Source organism: Falco peregrinus, chromosome 2, assembly GCF_023634155.1.
Source record: "Falco peregrinus isolate bFalPer1 chromosome 2, bFalPer1.pri, whole genome shotgun sequence".
Classification (NCBI taxonomy): domain Eukaryota; kingdom Metazoa; phylum Chordata; class Aves; order Falconiformes; family Falconidae; genus Falco; species Falco peregrinus.
In genome coordinates this window covers 96,341,499-96,356,528 of record NC_073722.1, presented here as the reverse complement: position 1 = coordinate 96,356,528, position 15,030 = coordinate 96,341,499, and the positions used below count along the sequence as shown (strand labels likewise).

General features: G+C 56.2%; 2 protein-coding genes across 2 annotated transcripts; both read right to left on the bottom strand.

The window, feature by feature from the left end:
- Positions 1-25: 25 nt before the first annotated feature.
- ARL6IP4 (ADP ribosylation factor like GTPase 6 interacting protein 4) lies at positions 26-6,169 on the bottom strand. The gene is made up of 6 exons (XM_055794526.1): positions 6,049-6,169; positions 4,109-4,311; positions 3,404-3,751; positions 2,818-2,935; positions 1,279-1,348; positions 26-1,076 (listed from the first exon to the last, which is right to left on the bottom strand). The coding sequence occupies exons 2-6, from the start codon at positions 4,296-4,298 to the stop codon at positions 1,020-1,022; spliced, it is 783 nt and encodes a 260-aa protein (XP_055650501.1). The 5' UTR covers positions 4,299-4,311; positions 6,049-6,169; the 3' UTR covers positions 26-1,019.
- A 1,148-nt stretch (positions 6,170-7,317) lies between these two features.
- OGFOD2 (2-oxoglutarate and iron dependent oxygenase domain containing 2) lies at positions 7,318-14,168 on the bottom strand. The gene is made up of 7 exons (XM_055794525.1): positions 13,979-14,168; positions 13,842-13,898; positions 11,786-11,896; positions 10,686-10,785; positions 9,422-9,546; positions 8,665-8,922; positions 7,318-7,999 (listed from the first exon to the last, which is right to left on the bottom strand). The coding sequence occupies exons 1-7, from the start codon at positions 14,099-14,101 to the stop codon at positions 7,724-7,726; spliced, it is 1,050 nt and encodes a 349-aa protein (XP_055650500.1). The 5' UTR covers positions 14,102-14,168; the 3' UTR covers positions 7,318-7,723.
- Positions 14,169-15,030: the final 862 nt, after the last annotated feature.

The following is a 15,030-nucleotide window of genomic DNA, read 5'->3' as shown; positions in this document are numbered from 1 at the left end:
CAGACGAGGCACAAAATCCAAGACATGAGCAGACACCAGTTTAATGGGGCTACAGCAACGAACGGGGCGTGGAAACCTTCTGCGCAGATCGGTCCTGCAGGACCCATTTGTCCTTTAATGTGTTTGTCCCTTTTTTTTTTTTTCCCCACTTTTTTTCTTTTTACCGTTTGTAAATTTATCCACTTTGCAGTGGGGGAAGGGCCAGGTGTTTGCTTCAGTGGCCACGGGCACTGCCCCGAGAAGCCCTGAGCCCCACTGCTGCCCAGGGCCTGCGCTGTGCGGAAGGGGACACAAACTGCGTGCAGGAACAGACAGCAAGGTAAAGCCCCCCCTCTGCAAAGCGCCTGCCCACCCCCCCACTGTACAGCCAGCCCGGTCAGTGCCCCCCCCAGCACCACCTGATGAGATGAAGCTGCAGAAAGGCTGAGTAAAGCCGCGGGGCACAGCGGAGGGTGGCACCTGAAGGCGCAGAGGAGAGCTGACCCAAGCAGGGCCATGGCTGCTGGGGTGTCAGCGAGTGCCCAGGGCCCACGAGCTGCAGCCCCCGGTAAGCAGGGGACACGCAGATCCAGCGAGGAAGGGGCCACGAGCAGCCCCTGAAGGGACGACGGCAGCCAGCTGTGTTTTGCAGCCCTGGTACGTGCACTGCCCAGGCCACAGCACTGGCTCCTGCCCACCCAGAGCCATGGGACAGCACCACTTTGAGGTGCTCAGCACCAACGAGCCTGTCCCCTGGGTGCTGCCCAGCACCACCAGCCTCCAGAGGGGTGTTGGGGCCAGCAGGGCTCGCGTGCGTTACAGCCACGCTGGCCTCAGGAGAGGGAGGAGAGAAGCTGTTTACTGGGAGATGAACCATTAAAGCCACTCTCCTTCCCTGTCAGCAACTTACGGAGCGGCTGGAAACTGCCCCTGGGGAAGTGTCTTGGCGCAGGTCACCGTTGTGGTCCAGAGACGGAGGCTCAGGCCTGGGCTGGCACCAGCAGCGGGACAGGCTCCTGGCACGGCTGGCACCCGCGTGCTCACTGCAGCATCCCTGTCCGCACCTGGAAGGCCAGCCCGTCCCCCCGGGTGGCTTGCTGCAGAGGGAGAGAGTGGGTGCTCACAGCAGCGCCTGCCCAAGAATGAAGGACCACCAGGACCCACCCGTCGGGGCCCCTGTGGAGCTGCCAGGGCTTGGCTTGCCCTGCTGGGGTCAGCGGGGTCCCCAGGGGGGAAGGGCAACACCCCTGGGTGCAGCAGCTCCACAGCTGCGCCCACCCGCTGGCGCGTTCCTGCTACCTTGTTTATCTCCTTGTGTCTCTCCTTGCTGACGATTTCTTCTAGTACTTCTCCATCGCCCTTAATAAGCCTGGAAGACAAACACAGGCCCGTGAGCTGTGAGGGCTACTGGCAAGCTCCTGCCAGCCGTGCCATTCCCCCGCCACAGAGGGAGCTGAGCCCTCAGCCCACCCCGAAGGCTGCTGGTGTGCCCCAGCTCCGGCACACAGCCCCCAGCCCCCTCACACAGCCCCCAGCCCCCCCCACACAGCCCACAGCCCCCACACACAGCCCACAGCCCCCTCACAGCGACACATGCCCAGGACCCGGTGCTGGGCTGACGCGCCTCTAGGCAAGACCAGCCCGGCTTGTCCCTGAAGGTCCATCCTGTGGTATTTTTTTTTTGGCTGTATCTCTAGCACAGCAGGCTTCCCCACTGCTCCTGTGGGATGAATGTCACCGCAGCGAGGACAGGTGGGGTCCCCTGAGAAATGAGCACCCCCTGCATGGGCCAGCCGTCCCTGCCCCAGGCTGCGGGCGCTGCCTGCTGTGCGCAGAGCCAGCCACACTTGCACACGGCAGGAGAAAGCACTTAATAAAAGCATCGCCTGCCACCTCACCACGCGCAGGCTGCGCTGGCAACAGCAGCAGCCCCGACCCCAGCAAAAACTCTTCCTTTTTTCACCGGGAGTTCAGGCGTGGCCCTGGCTGCCCCAGGACACTACAGAGCCAAGGACAGGAGCCAGTTTGGGCCCAAAAGGCAGCCAGCCTGAGGAGCAGTTTGCTGAGCAAATTCCAAGCAGTGTCCGAGGTGGCTCACACCTCCAAACGTGAACAGAAATTTAATCATCTTTGTTATGTGCCTTACAGGGAACCGACCTTTGTTCCACACCTCCCCGAGCCCTGCAGGCTGCCTTCTATTTTAAGACTACGCTTGTCATCCCCAATTCTCTTCAGCGTGATGTTTTCTGCTTTGCTGAGAAGATGCAGTTTATTAAAAACTGGGTCATTTCTATTGGGCAGCTAAATGAACTTGGGTTTGATTGCTGTCTGTGACCCCAAGTGGCACGCGCTCCCTCCTCGCACCCGGGTGATAACTGGGGCTGAGCGCTTCAGAGCTACAAGGCAAGTGCACGGAGCAGTGGGGTGAGGAGGCATCAGTCACCGCTCAGCTTCCAGCCCTGCCCCTGGTTGCAGAGTCCCATTTAACGGGGACAGGCTGGACCCTTCACAGCACAAGGAACAAACCTTCTGCCTCCAGCAGCAGGGTGCTCTGGTGTCTGCATCCTACAGCTCCCGGCTGGAACACCGCCTGGTGCCCCTCGTGTGGAGCCCCAGCACAAGTGGATAATTTGGTGTCAAACATGTCACTTTCTGGGTAAGTTACACCAGGTCTGACGGGAGGGGAGCTGCGAGGGATTGCCTTGGGCTTTTGCTGCTGAAGGGGACCTGGTTCTACACATGGCACTGCAGTGCCACGGCCGGGCACCCTCCAGGACTCCAACCCACACAACATGGACGGGGATGGACACCTGCCTCCCCTTTGCCCAGAGGTCATACCTGGTTCTCCCTGTTTCGGGATCCACAACTCTCCTTATGACACTCTGCCTTGTGTCCCATTCTTCCTTTGTCATTGGCTTCATAGCCTGGATTCGCGATTTTTGTTCGTCTGTCAGAACTGGAATGCATCAGTTAGTCAGAGCCGTGCTTGTGGGGCCGGCTCCTGGCTGAGGGGCACAGCATCACGCCCGCGGTGAACAGACACACGGGTCACACCTGTTTCCCAGCGGTACTCAGGGTTCAGGGATGAACCATGCAAAGGAATGGTCACTTCACATCCCAAAGCCTGTACCAGCTTTGCCTGGGTGTTACTGCTGCCTGTGCCCTTCCATTTGCCACCTTTGCTCCCCACTCACAGCTATAAACCACATTTAAACACTTCACAAATGAATCTTTCAGTGTGGCTCCTGACATTTACTCGGTGTGGCTGCCACGATACATACGAAGGAGGAGAGTCTGGAGCCCTGCACACAGCCCTGCTTCCCTCAGACACCTCCCGTGGGTCCCAGGAACAGCGTGTGAGCGCCTTTCCCCAGCGCCAGGCCTGTGTGCGCTGGCTTCGGCCGGAGGGAACCACCACCGTTACCTGGGCCGGTGTCCACCAGCGACTCCTTCTGCCACTGCTCCAGCGAGGGGCCGGGCACTGCTTCTCCCTTGGCTTTCTTCTCCTTAGCCTTTTCCTTTGACTTCTTTTTTGATTTCTTCTTTATTTTCTTCTTCTTGTTCTTCTTCTTCTTCTTCTTTTTGTCTTTCTCTTTTGCTTGCTTTTTTTTGCTGTGTCGACTCTTCTTTGTTTTGGAGTCGCTGTCACTGGAGTCACCAGAAGAGGAGCTGGAGGAAGAGGAAGACGAGGAGCCGCTGGATGAAGATGCTGTCTCAGAGGAGGAGGGACTTGCCTTCCTCTTCTTTTTGTCCTTTCCTTTCTTCTTCTTCTCTGTAATGCACAGGAAGATGTTGAGCAGAGCAGCTCTGGCCCCCCAGCAGCAGGGATGCTGGTTCTCCCCCTCCCAGCCTGGTTCCTTTCTTGCCTCAACACCAAAGCCCCCAAACGCTGGGGCAAAGACCCCCCTGTGCCAACAACTCTAACACATCGTGTGCGGTGCCACGCTGCCAGAGCAGCACACAGGGGGACTGCAGGGCTCCACGCCTGTCAGAACGAGACTATAACGGGCACAAAGGGCCGGCAAGGCGACAGAGACCGACGTAGCTAAAAGCAGAAATCCTCTTCTCCCAGCTGCGCCCCCTCCGTGCACCTGCCCCAGGAAAACAGGGTCGTGGGCCTCTCCCCTACCTTCCCCAGCTGCCACCGAGCTCGACTTGTGTCTGTGAGACCCAGAGGTCTGCTTCCTCGGAGGGGAGCTGCTGCCCTGCTGTGAGTCCTTGCTGCTCTTCCTCCTTTTCTTCTCCCTCCTCTCCTGTCTGCTCCGAGAATTGCTTTTGCTCCTGCTTCGTGACCGCTTCCGAGCCTGGCTGTGGGCCATCGTGCAGCAGCCCCTGGAAGGAACAGGTTACATCAGTGCCACGGGGGGGGGGGGGGGGGGGACGACCACCCCCACTCGGTGCAACATGTCCAGCAGCCCCCAAACCCCTAAATCCAACTCCGACCCAACCAGCCCTGGAAGACGGGGCTGTTAACGCTCCGCTCTCGCCGAGCTCCCACCGCGCAGAGAGCTGGGGGTACCCACCATGCAGCCGTGCCCACTGCACGCCACCGTCCCACGAAACAGGGCCCTCAGCGGAGAGCTGCGGTCACGCAGGGGCCCCCGGGCAGCCCTCATCCACACCCACCCCCCAAGCAGGTTTTCCACCAGGTCTTCTCCGTGCTCCTATCTGTCCCTAGATGTGATGACTGGGACGCGGGCTGATCCCCACCGTGGGTGGCTGCTTGGGGGCTGGATGCTGGTGTCTGTGATGCCCCACGGCTGAGCCACCTGCCACCATGGGGCACCCCCCCGGGGCTGGAGCGGCCGGGAGGACGCGGCACCCACAGATGGACACTGGCAAGGTGTGATCGATGCTGTGGTGACAGCAGCATGAAACCATCCTCCCCAGGCTGAACACGGAGTCAATCACCCCATTATTTAAAGCGCCAAGAGCGGGCACAAGCCAAGGGGAGGGATGAATTTTTAATATTCCAATTTGCTTTTTGAAAACAGATTATGCATAAAGCTGGCATCCCCGTCCATCAGCCCAACCGGCTGCTGGCAGCCACAGGCCAGAGACGGCATTATTTTAAAGTCATTAATTTAAAAAACAAACCAGCACCATGGGCAGAGCAGTATCCGGGAAATGTTTTCTCTCAGCCACCCTCCAACTACCGCATTTAATTAACCACACGTTGATCACCTCGACACTCCCAATCCGCGATCCACTCCCGAGGGAATCAACTTTCTGATTGACTTCCAAACAGAAATTTTGATCAGAAAAAAAAACCCACCAACATCAAGACAATTAAGGACACAATTAAGTTTCTAAGGATGAAAGTCCCTCATCAACTTGGGCGCAGGCAGGAGCGTCCCGGTGACCACGGGTCGAGGCCATGTGAAGGGGACAAGCCCCGGATCCATGGCGGCAGCACCCCAGGCTGGCTGCGCCCCAACACTGGGGTCTCGCCCGCACCCTGCCAGGTCCGTGGCCACCATGGGGCGGCTCCTCCTGGCCACCAGCCGGGCCAGGCCCTCGGCAGGGAGCCAGGGGCCTGGCTGCTGCTCTGCCCCTGCTGCAGCTGGAAGGGCCGCCCCGCATTCTTTGTCCGAACACAGGGAGCTGCAGAGTGCTGGCCCTTCAAGAGCTCGGCAAGAGGCGCGCTGGCCCTTTAAGAGCTTGGCAATAGGTACGCTGGCCCTTTAAGAGCTCGGCAAGAGGCGCGCTGGCCATTCAAGAGCTCGGCAAGAGGCGCGCTGGCCCTTTAAGAGCTCGGCAAGAGGCGCGCTGGCCCTTCAAGAGCTCGGCAAGGGGCGTTCTGACCGTTCAGCCGCCTGCGCAGGGCGCGCTGGCACTTTAAGAGTTCCGTACCAGTTGTCCTGGCCTTTAAGAGCCCGGCGCAAGGCGCGGCCCCTTTAAGAGCGCGGCCCCGCGTGTCCGGCCCTTTAACAGCCCCCCCGCACCGCGGCCCGCGGCCCCGCGCATGCGTCTGCCCCCCCTCCCCCCCCCCGGTGCCCTCAGCCGTGCCGGCAGCTCCCCGCCGCAGGTCAGGGGGGTGGGGGAGCGGAGGGGGGGAGGGGCACTCACCGCGGCCGGGCCGGGCTCCCGCCCCGCCGGCCCCGAGCGGCGCCGCCGCCGGCTCCGCGCAGCGCCCCCACTTCCGGCCCGACGCGGGGCCGGCCGGCAGCGCGGCCGCGCCCGTTGGTTCCGGGGCCCTCCGGGGCCACCCCGGTCCAGGCGGGCAGCGAGGCCGCGGGGCCGGTGTCCTCACGGCCGCCCTCTGGCTCCGCGCACGGATGCGACAGCCGGTGGCCGGGCCGGGGAGCTGGCAGGGCCTGGAGCACCGGTGTGGTGAGGAGCGGCGGGGCTCGGGGCAGCCACCACCCCGGGGGTATTTAAAACCCACATGGCTGCGGGGTGGATGGGCAGTCTGCAGGAATTGGTGGGCTAGAAGGTCTCAGAGGCGTTTTCCAACCTAAATGATTCTGTGATTCTTCTCTGTGATCCTTCCCCGAGATGCAGTTTTAAGGGGTTTTGCTAATGAGAAGCTAATCAGCGCTGTGTGCTAATGGCACCCACCCAAAAAATGCAGCAGATCTGCTGGGAAGGCGTAAATCAGCACTGTGCGAGCTGTACCAGTGCAGCCAGCCTTTCCCAATTAGCAACGAGGCAAAGTCCGCACGCTGTAATTACTGCAGTTGAATAAGTGAATGAAACGGCCCCTTATATATGCAGTGGCATACATGTCTATCAAATATATACGATTAATTTCCCATAGAGCCAAATGCGGCCACCAAATCAAGAGACACTTGGCTTCTTTCATTTCTTGTGTAGATGCCCACGAATTCGGCCAGCTGGCAGCGAGCCAGGGAGAAGAGCGCTTGACCCTCCACCACACCAGCTGCCAGGCGGTGCCAAATGAAGCAGTCCCAGGCCCACCGGTGGTGCCCAGGCTCAGAGCTGGTTTATATATTTTCACTTGTTGGCGTAAGCAAGGGAGTTAAAGGTACACTCCTGCCTTCCTCTGGAAAGTTTTGCTGTGCAGCAGGGGGCTCCGAGAGCTCTGTCTCTGAAGCCTGTTTCTCCTTAATAGAGCCCACAGAATCTTTGACAGGGAAATTTCTGCTCAAAAGAGCTGACAGAGCCCTTGAGAGCTCTTCCCAGGGATCAGCTCTCCCTACACTGCTCCCAGTGGATTTTTCTGAGCCTGGGCTAGCTAAACCTGCTGCAACAGTAATTCCAGGTTATTCCCAGCAGCCTGTTGAGGATCACTTTTGAGCAGATCCTTCAGTATCACTCAGCAACAAAAAACTCTTCCCCATCCCCTGACAGAGGACAGGAGTCCCTGCAAACAGCAGAGGTGTGAAATGCAGGTCTTTATTGTACCATTCTTTCCAGCACAGGCCCCGTGCTGCTGCTGCTGGCACAGAGGTCTTCACAAAGGCCAAGCAGCTCTGCCTGTTTTCCCTGTACACCTGGAAAATATTTAGAGCCCCTGCAGTGAAGCAAAGGCTTTCTACATCTTACTAGCAGCCCTCCAGCTCGCCAGCAAGTGTGAGCCCTGGCGAGCTGAGCACCGGCTCTTTCAGCTGCCCGGTGGCTGGCTTCCCTAACCCCAGCAGGAATGGGTTTCCATCCCCTTCCAAGGCACCAGCTACCTTTTCCATGACTTGTGCATCCATTAGAGTCTGTTAGTGCGGTCTGAGGCGTCAGAAAGGAGCTTTAGGCAAGTTAGTCTGAAGAAACCAGGCTCTACTGTCTGCTACCACAAGGAGCAGAGATTCACAGTCTCGGGCACATCATCTTCGAGGGTTTCTGTGAACCCGTCTCCGAACCCCTCTGCTTCCACCAGCTCAGGTTTCTTGTTGCACATGGGGCAGAGCTGGTTGCGGATGGCAGATGATCTCATCCAAATAATGAGGTTCCAGCGTTCCCCAGAGGCAATGGGAAGTGCCCCGTGGATCTGCCCTCCTCGGTGTAACAGCCCCTGGGTTCCCACGTGCTCGATCTCTATGTACTTTGGCACAGGGGTAGGATCCTGGAACAAAGGGAGGTGGATATGGTGTTACATCAGAAAGTCCCTAGCAGAGCAATGCTTAAATACTTGAAACCTGTCACCTTTTCACCCACAGCACCCAGTAAGCAACATGGAGAGGACTCGCTGCACCTCTGAAATGCAGCCACTTCAGTGGGGGCTTGGCAGCAGTTTTGTACAAGTCTTTTTTTTTTTTTTTCCAGTAAGACATTCCCAGTGCCAGGTCCAGAGGGAATCAATTTAAAGACAGAGTTTCAATCAAAAAGACTATTTCACCGGTGTATGGGAGCTTTCACCCCTCTCATGTGAGGAGTCCCCTGGAAGTAGGGGCTACAAGTCTCATCTGAAATAAAATTCTTCTCTCTCTCTCTCTCAGCACCTTCCTGCTCACTATTTCAGTTGTGGAGAGCTGGACTGGTTTGTTTCACTCCAGGTTCTACTACAACAGCTGTCTGTCCTCTCTTTGAAGCCTGAATATTGGTAATGTGCTTGTAGCAGAAAATCTGTGTAATCAAGACATTTTAAAAAGGGGGGAAGGAACAAAGACGGTTTGACTGTCAGGAGTGAATAATTGTTTTTTTGGAACACAATTAATGCCTTGAAACTCGGGGGGGTGAGGAGGTAGAGGGGAATAGAATCAGGGTCCAGATTAGGAATATGCTCCCTACCTGCCTGAAATCCCCAAAGTACAAGTTGCCTTCGGTGAAGTCTTTTCCCAGTGAAACATTTAAGGTGACTTCCGCATTGTCATAGTGAGAGCTCAAATCCAGGTCTTCATGGAGCGAGTACTTAACAACGAATGCTTTATGGCTGTCCAGACAAGTGCCCCCCAAGTCGGGATAAAGCAGTGCCGTTATGGGCTGCAGGTATTTTTCGCGTAGGGGTGTGATGAAAGTTTCATCCATCCCAAGCTCATTTAGCAAAACCTGTCTCAAAGAGAAAAGATGGGAACAGCTGACCAGCTACATCTGCTGCTTCATCAGAGCTGCTGCAGAGCTGCCTTGTTCTCTTCCAACCCTGCTCCTTGCTTAGCTACAGAACTTTAGAGCAAAGGCTCCAGCTACAGGCAAAGGAAGGGGGATCAAGGTGGAAAGTGATTGGGGAAAAGACAGAGTAAGATCAAAAGCTGAGTGTTCTTTAAAAACTGACTCCTTGATTTAAATGTGTATTGCTTAAATACAGGGCGCTCTTTGCTCTGAGATACCAGCTCCCATCCCTTTTCTCTGGGTTCCCCTGTCCTTTTGTCTGTGTAACACAGACTCCCTCAACCCTTTCACTTCAAGGGGGCTGTAATCAAACTGTGCTGTGCCCAAACTGCTGTGCTCAAATTACAGGCATTTTGGAAGGGATTCTGAAGCAAGGAGGTAAACACAGTCTGCTCGTGAACGCTCCCCTTGAAGAAGCACAAAAGATGATGAAACCTACCCCATAGTTATTCATAGTGTTGGGCCTGCCTTTAGGCATATCCGACTGCTCAAAGTTCTCCAGCTCATTCACAAATGCTTGGCAGAACTCCTCTGTGAACACTGGGAGCCGATAGATCCTCTTATCTGTCAAGAGAAGGGAGACACCATTTGCTGGGGAAGGTAACAGATGAGAGTGTTCTTGGCTGTTGTGCTGTCTAGCTATACTGTGCTGGTGTGAGAACGCAAGGCCCACATGCTTCACTTTGTGGTTAGGCTGCTCAAAGGGCTGGAACCATTCCCTGGGATCAGCTCTGGGATATATTTGTTGTTTTTTATATTGGCCCCTCAGTTCCAGGCTTCCCTATCCAGTCAGGAGATCTGGCACTGATTTAAATGCCTGCTGTAAGTGCCAAGGAAATGTTTTTAGAGTATAGAGGGAGGGTGGTGAATCAATGACTTATCACAGAAGGTCCCAATACAGCCTCCTGGAAGAAGGAGATTCAAGGTCGTTTAGGGGATGCAGGCTTCACTCATCCAATGCCAACCTTCTGGGAAGAAGACCAGGCCTTCTGAGCTGCCTTTCGAGGTAAAGCCCTAAAGGTCTGTGTAAGGGGAGCTCAGTATTGAGGATATAGAAGGATACAGGATATAGAGATAAATGCAGCATGAAAAGGCTGTGTGTCTGGAAATCATGCCTTGGACAAATCCAGGAGCCCTGCACACAGACAACATTTGTGTCTTTCTTTTGGCCTTCAGAAAAGGAGGCAACTTTGCAGCTTCCCCTCTGCATTTTGTCAGCATTTCTGGTAGGGAGCAAGCTTCACAGATGCCTCCAGGGAAGCTTAAAACCCAGATCTCTTTTTGAAAGACTGAAACCTAGACTGAAACTATTTCAGCTCAGACTAACCAGCAGGGATTGTCTGAAATGGTAAAGCACCTGGGGAGGGAAAACCAAGCTCCCTAAGGCTAAAAGTGTTCCTCCAGCAGGCTCCCCTGTGAGGCTGTGGTACAACCAAAACCCCAGCCCTGCTGCAGCTAGAGGCTCCGATGAGACACCAGCAGGCTGGGACTGGAAAAATGGAAAACAGTATGTCATCCTGAGCGTAACTGCTGCACCATACTACCTCTCCAGAGACTCTCGTCAAGCAGAAAATAACATCCTGTTTGTCTCAGCCGTGTATCAAATCTGAGCTATTAAAGACAGGGCTTGAAAACAGCCGTCATCACTGAAGCTGCAGTGTCACATGGGGAGACCTTGGGGGCTGACATGTTGTTTTCTTTACCTGAGAAGGACTCGAGGAAGTGCAGGAGGCCATGGAGGTGAGCGTCCGGCGACGTGCAGTATCTCACGATTTCTAGAAAGCCTGGGGCCAGGAATGAATCCTGGTGTCAAGGGAAGGATGATAAAAATACGCAGAAACACAATTAGCCTGCAAAATCTTTTACAGCCCAGGAGGGAAATGGACTTCAGGCAGTCACAGGAAAATATGTAGAGTCAAGGGAGCAAGGCTGCTGATGGTCACATTTGGGTTACTTCTGTGGCAGGACATGCAGAATGTTACTGGTGTTTTTCTTGGTGGTTTAGGTAAAGTTGCTGCTTGCTCTGGTTTGTGGGTTTCTAAGTATAACTGGTCAGATTTATTATTAGCGTGACAGCAAAGAGCCTGGTCGCATTATGGGCTCCTAACGTCCTAAATGTCTTTTCTACTAGATACAGCATCTTGTCATGGCCTTGGCACAACAAGAGTGACTCCGCTCTGCTTTAAGCACTTCTCCACACAGATCATGACAGGCAATGGTAGAACAGACCACGGCAGAACTCATTACTAAAGGCTCATAGAGCAGTAAATCTGTGTGAACTTGTTGGTGTGTCACTGCTCATCTGTGGTAATTACCCAGCTGGGAAGTACTGGGTCTGGCAAACACCAGAAAATTCAGAGTAGCCCACAAGGGCTGCCCTGTGTTTGTGGTGGGGTGCTGACATGCAAGCAGCCTTGCTGCCCCCCTTCAGCTGATGGTAACTAGTACCTAGTCTGTGGGTTAAGCCCATGCAGGCTGATTTCTGCGGATATTCGTTAGACCTCACCAACCCTGTTTGCTGCAATGATGCTTTATGTTTAAAGTACTAATGGTATTCTGAGGCCGGTACCAAGTGCTGGTGCAGCTTCCATATAGGACGACCCTTACGTGGCTGTAAGCCAGGTGGAATCTTGCCTGGAGGATACACTATGCTGTGAAAGTTTTAAATTCAGGTTTAATATGCTACATTTTAGTTTTAATTCACTCTAGCTTTAGCACTGTGTGCAGCCCTGAGGGGAAGATGGCTTGCTACCGCAAAAAGAAGCTCTCAGGCAGTTCTTTGCAAAACAGATTCTGTGTCTACCTGCAGAATGTACACTTCTGGGTGCTTTCGTTTGTAGCACTCTGAGATGATGGCTTTGCGTTCCACTGACTGATGGATCCACTGTTTTCTCCTCTGCACTTCTGCCTCAATCTACAAGTAAACAATAGAGCATACTGTTAGAAAATCAAAAGGAATAACTAAAAACAATTCCAGGAATTTGCTCATTGTTTTAAACCAGTTATTTTTGTTCCGGGCACCGCTGGGAGATGGGGTGTATGCCTTTGCTTTTCTGTTACTAAGACAAGTCCAATAAATATCTGAAAAGCCAAATGCCTAAGAGGGATTTGAGACATGATCTCATTATGGATGGCTTAAAATAATAACTGAAGTCTTTCTATGGACGTGTCAAGTGGAACTGTGAGGTTTCAGTCCTTTCGGGCATTCTGACGCCTCATGAATCACCAGCATACGCTTAAAGAGTCTGGCTTATGTTCTGACAATATAAGTATTGTCTAAAATAAAGACATTTGCTGGGAGGAAGACAGGACTTGTCATGAAGGGATTACTGCTAAGTGTTGTGGGGACATGCTAATCTGTCATTTCAGAGGAAACAGAAACTGATTCAGGCAGCTCCTTCTATTTAATACCCCCCCCGTGAGATTAGTTTATAACGTTTCTTGGCAAAAAAGGAAGGGGGGTGTGATCTGTACCTCCTGCTCCCAACCCCTGGTAACGTGGTTAGCATAACTAATGCCATTTTGTAAGGCAGGCAGCCATTCTCTGTGACCAAGCGGGTCATGTATTCATTCCCTTTCCCTTATTATCAGGCCCTGACAGTCCTGTGAACCAAGTAGATGAACCAAACATATTTCTTTTTCCCCTCCCTACCAGCTTCAATGTTCTTGGGCGCCAGGCTGATTTTCTTGCTGGCCTTGAAGGCCCCAGGCACCCAGCCAGCCCGGTGGTGTTGATGACAGAGTCACAGAACACTGGGACAGCACCCAGAGCACTGTCTGTAAAATCAAGCACTTGGAAGTCCTACGTGGGGAACTTGGACTGGAACTGCTGCTGCTGGGCAGTGAGAGCCGTGTCTGCCCCCACCTCCGCCATCGTCTGCTTCCTCCAAGGACTAAGTGACTTGTTTTCTTTTATATGATTTTGGAGTCTACGTGATGATGGTTATATTGCTACAGCAAACCATGCGTTAAGATCTGACGTAATGTACAGAGGGTCCGGGTGACGATTAGAAGTTATAATTAAGCTAGGATCTAGAAATCCTAAGTTGTATTATAAATTCAGTATTATGCTGCTTATTGTGCCACATTGGTTCTCCTTGTAGAAATCCTGAGCCAGTCTAATCATAAATTCTGTGATGTAGTAATAATATCCTGTTAAGAAAATACAGTTTTAATTGTTACTATGATTTAGTGCCATCATTGTTCTGCCAAGAATCCTTAAAAGAACCCGGGTGGAACTGGAGCTGTTTGTAGGCCAGATCTCTGTCCCTGGCCTGGAAAGAAACACGGATCCCTCCCTGTGGAGTGGCCGGCGGGGGGGTCCTGCGGGCAGATCTCATGGGAGCTCTGTGGGGTCCCTGGGTGATCCATCTGAAGGCACCTTTTAAAAACACCTGACAAAAGAAGGGAGGAGGAAAGACAAAGCAGAAGGGTGCTGGGGGTCGGCTGGGGAGCAGCACAGGCAGCCGTTTGCTAACGCGGTGTTACCGTTTGCGTGGGGGGTGTCGCCGGTGGAAGCACATCGCAGGCAACAGCCAGCACCCCCCACCTTGGGGGGGCTTCTTCCCTTCGCTCGTGGCCCAGCACCGGGTTTGCTCGGGATGAGGCACCGGGGAGATGTGCCTGCCCATCAGGGCCGGGGCCTGCGGCTTCAGCAAGTCTCCCCAGTGCCCCCGCCCCCCCCCCCCCCCCCCCGCTGCCACCCAGCCCCCCGCCTGTGTGGCAGCGGCGAAGGCGGGAGCCCCTGAGAGGAGCCCCGATGCGGTGCCCCCTCCCTGAGGCGGGGGCTGCCCAGGCCCGTCCCGCTGTCAGGCCCTCGGTGCCCCCCGGGAGCCGCCCCCCCCGCGGCCCGCGCTCACCTCCCGCAACACGGCCCCGAACGCCTCCTCGCTCCGGCAGCCCCGCTCCCGCAGCGCCTGCAACATAGGCGGCCCATCACACACCGCCCGGCCTCGGCCCACGCCGCGCCCGGGGGAGCGGGGGGGGCTGCCTTTACCCGCCCGTGCTCGCGGCGGAGCTGCGCCTCGTCCCGGTACCGGACGTGCAGCCCGTAGCGCCCCACGAAGATGTTGTCCGAAAAGAAGCAGGCGCAGGTCAGGAACGGGCGGCCCGCGGACATGTTTCCCGCCGGCGCAGGGCAGGAGCGGCGCCGGGCGCGGGTCCGGCCGCCAAATGGCCCCGCCGCGCAGCAGGCAGCGCCGCTTCCGGCCGGGCGGGCGCCAGTGAGGGCGCGTCGGCAAGTGCCGGACACGGAGAAAAACGAAGGGAGGCGAAATTCGTCCGTTTTCTCCGGGTTGACGCTTCTGGTGGGGGTGGGGGGAGTGTCATTTCGGGTTTTTGTAACTTCGGTGGCGTCGGTGCGGCCGGGCCCTGCAGCCTCCCTGCGGCCCCCGCCGCCCCGCTCCTCGGCAAAGCACAGGCACACTCGCCCCGTGGCTGGCTCGGTGCTGAGGGGGGCGCGGGCCCGGCGCTGGCACCGCAGGGAAAGGCGGCGGCCGTGGGCGGGACCCCCCCTCCCTTACCGGAGAACGCGCCGAGGCAGCGGGGCCGGTAGCTCGCGCCGAAGGTTATTTGCAGACCGTCCCTGAGAGCCGCCGCCGCGCCCCTCCCTCCCCTGCCTGGGCCGGGGACGCGCAGGCAGCGGAGACAGCCCGGCCCCGAGGGTGCCCGGCCCGGCCCATGTTGGCCATGGACTCGGCCCTGCTGGTGGCCAAGGAGGAGGTGGTGGCGGCCGAGCCGTGCGGCCCCAGCAGCAAATTCGAGGACATCTACCGGCTGCTGGCCGAGGGCTGCTTCCCGCCCAGCTTCTGCTCCATCAAGAGGAAGAACCTCAAGCGCTGCGCCCAGAAATTCATCGTCGACGGTGGGGGCCCGGCGGGACAGCCCGCCCGGGGCCAGCCGGGGGCTGGGGGGGCACAGCGGCAGCGCCTGCCTTGCCCTTGGCCTCCCTCTGAGGAGAGCGGGGCCGAGGGGGGGGGTGCTGGGGGGGTAGGGGCTGGGTGGGGGGAGCTGTGGGGGCAGCAGGGGGGCAGAGGCGCCTTCCCCACA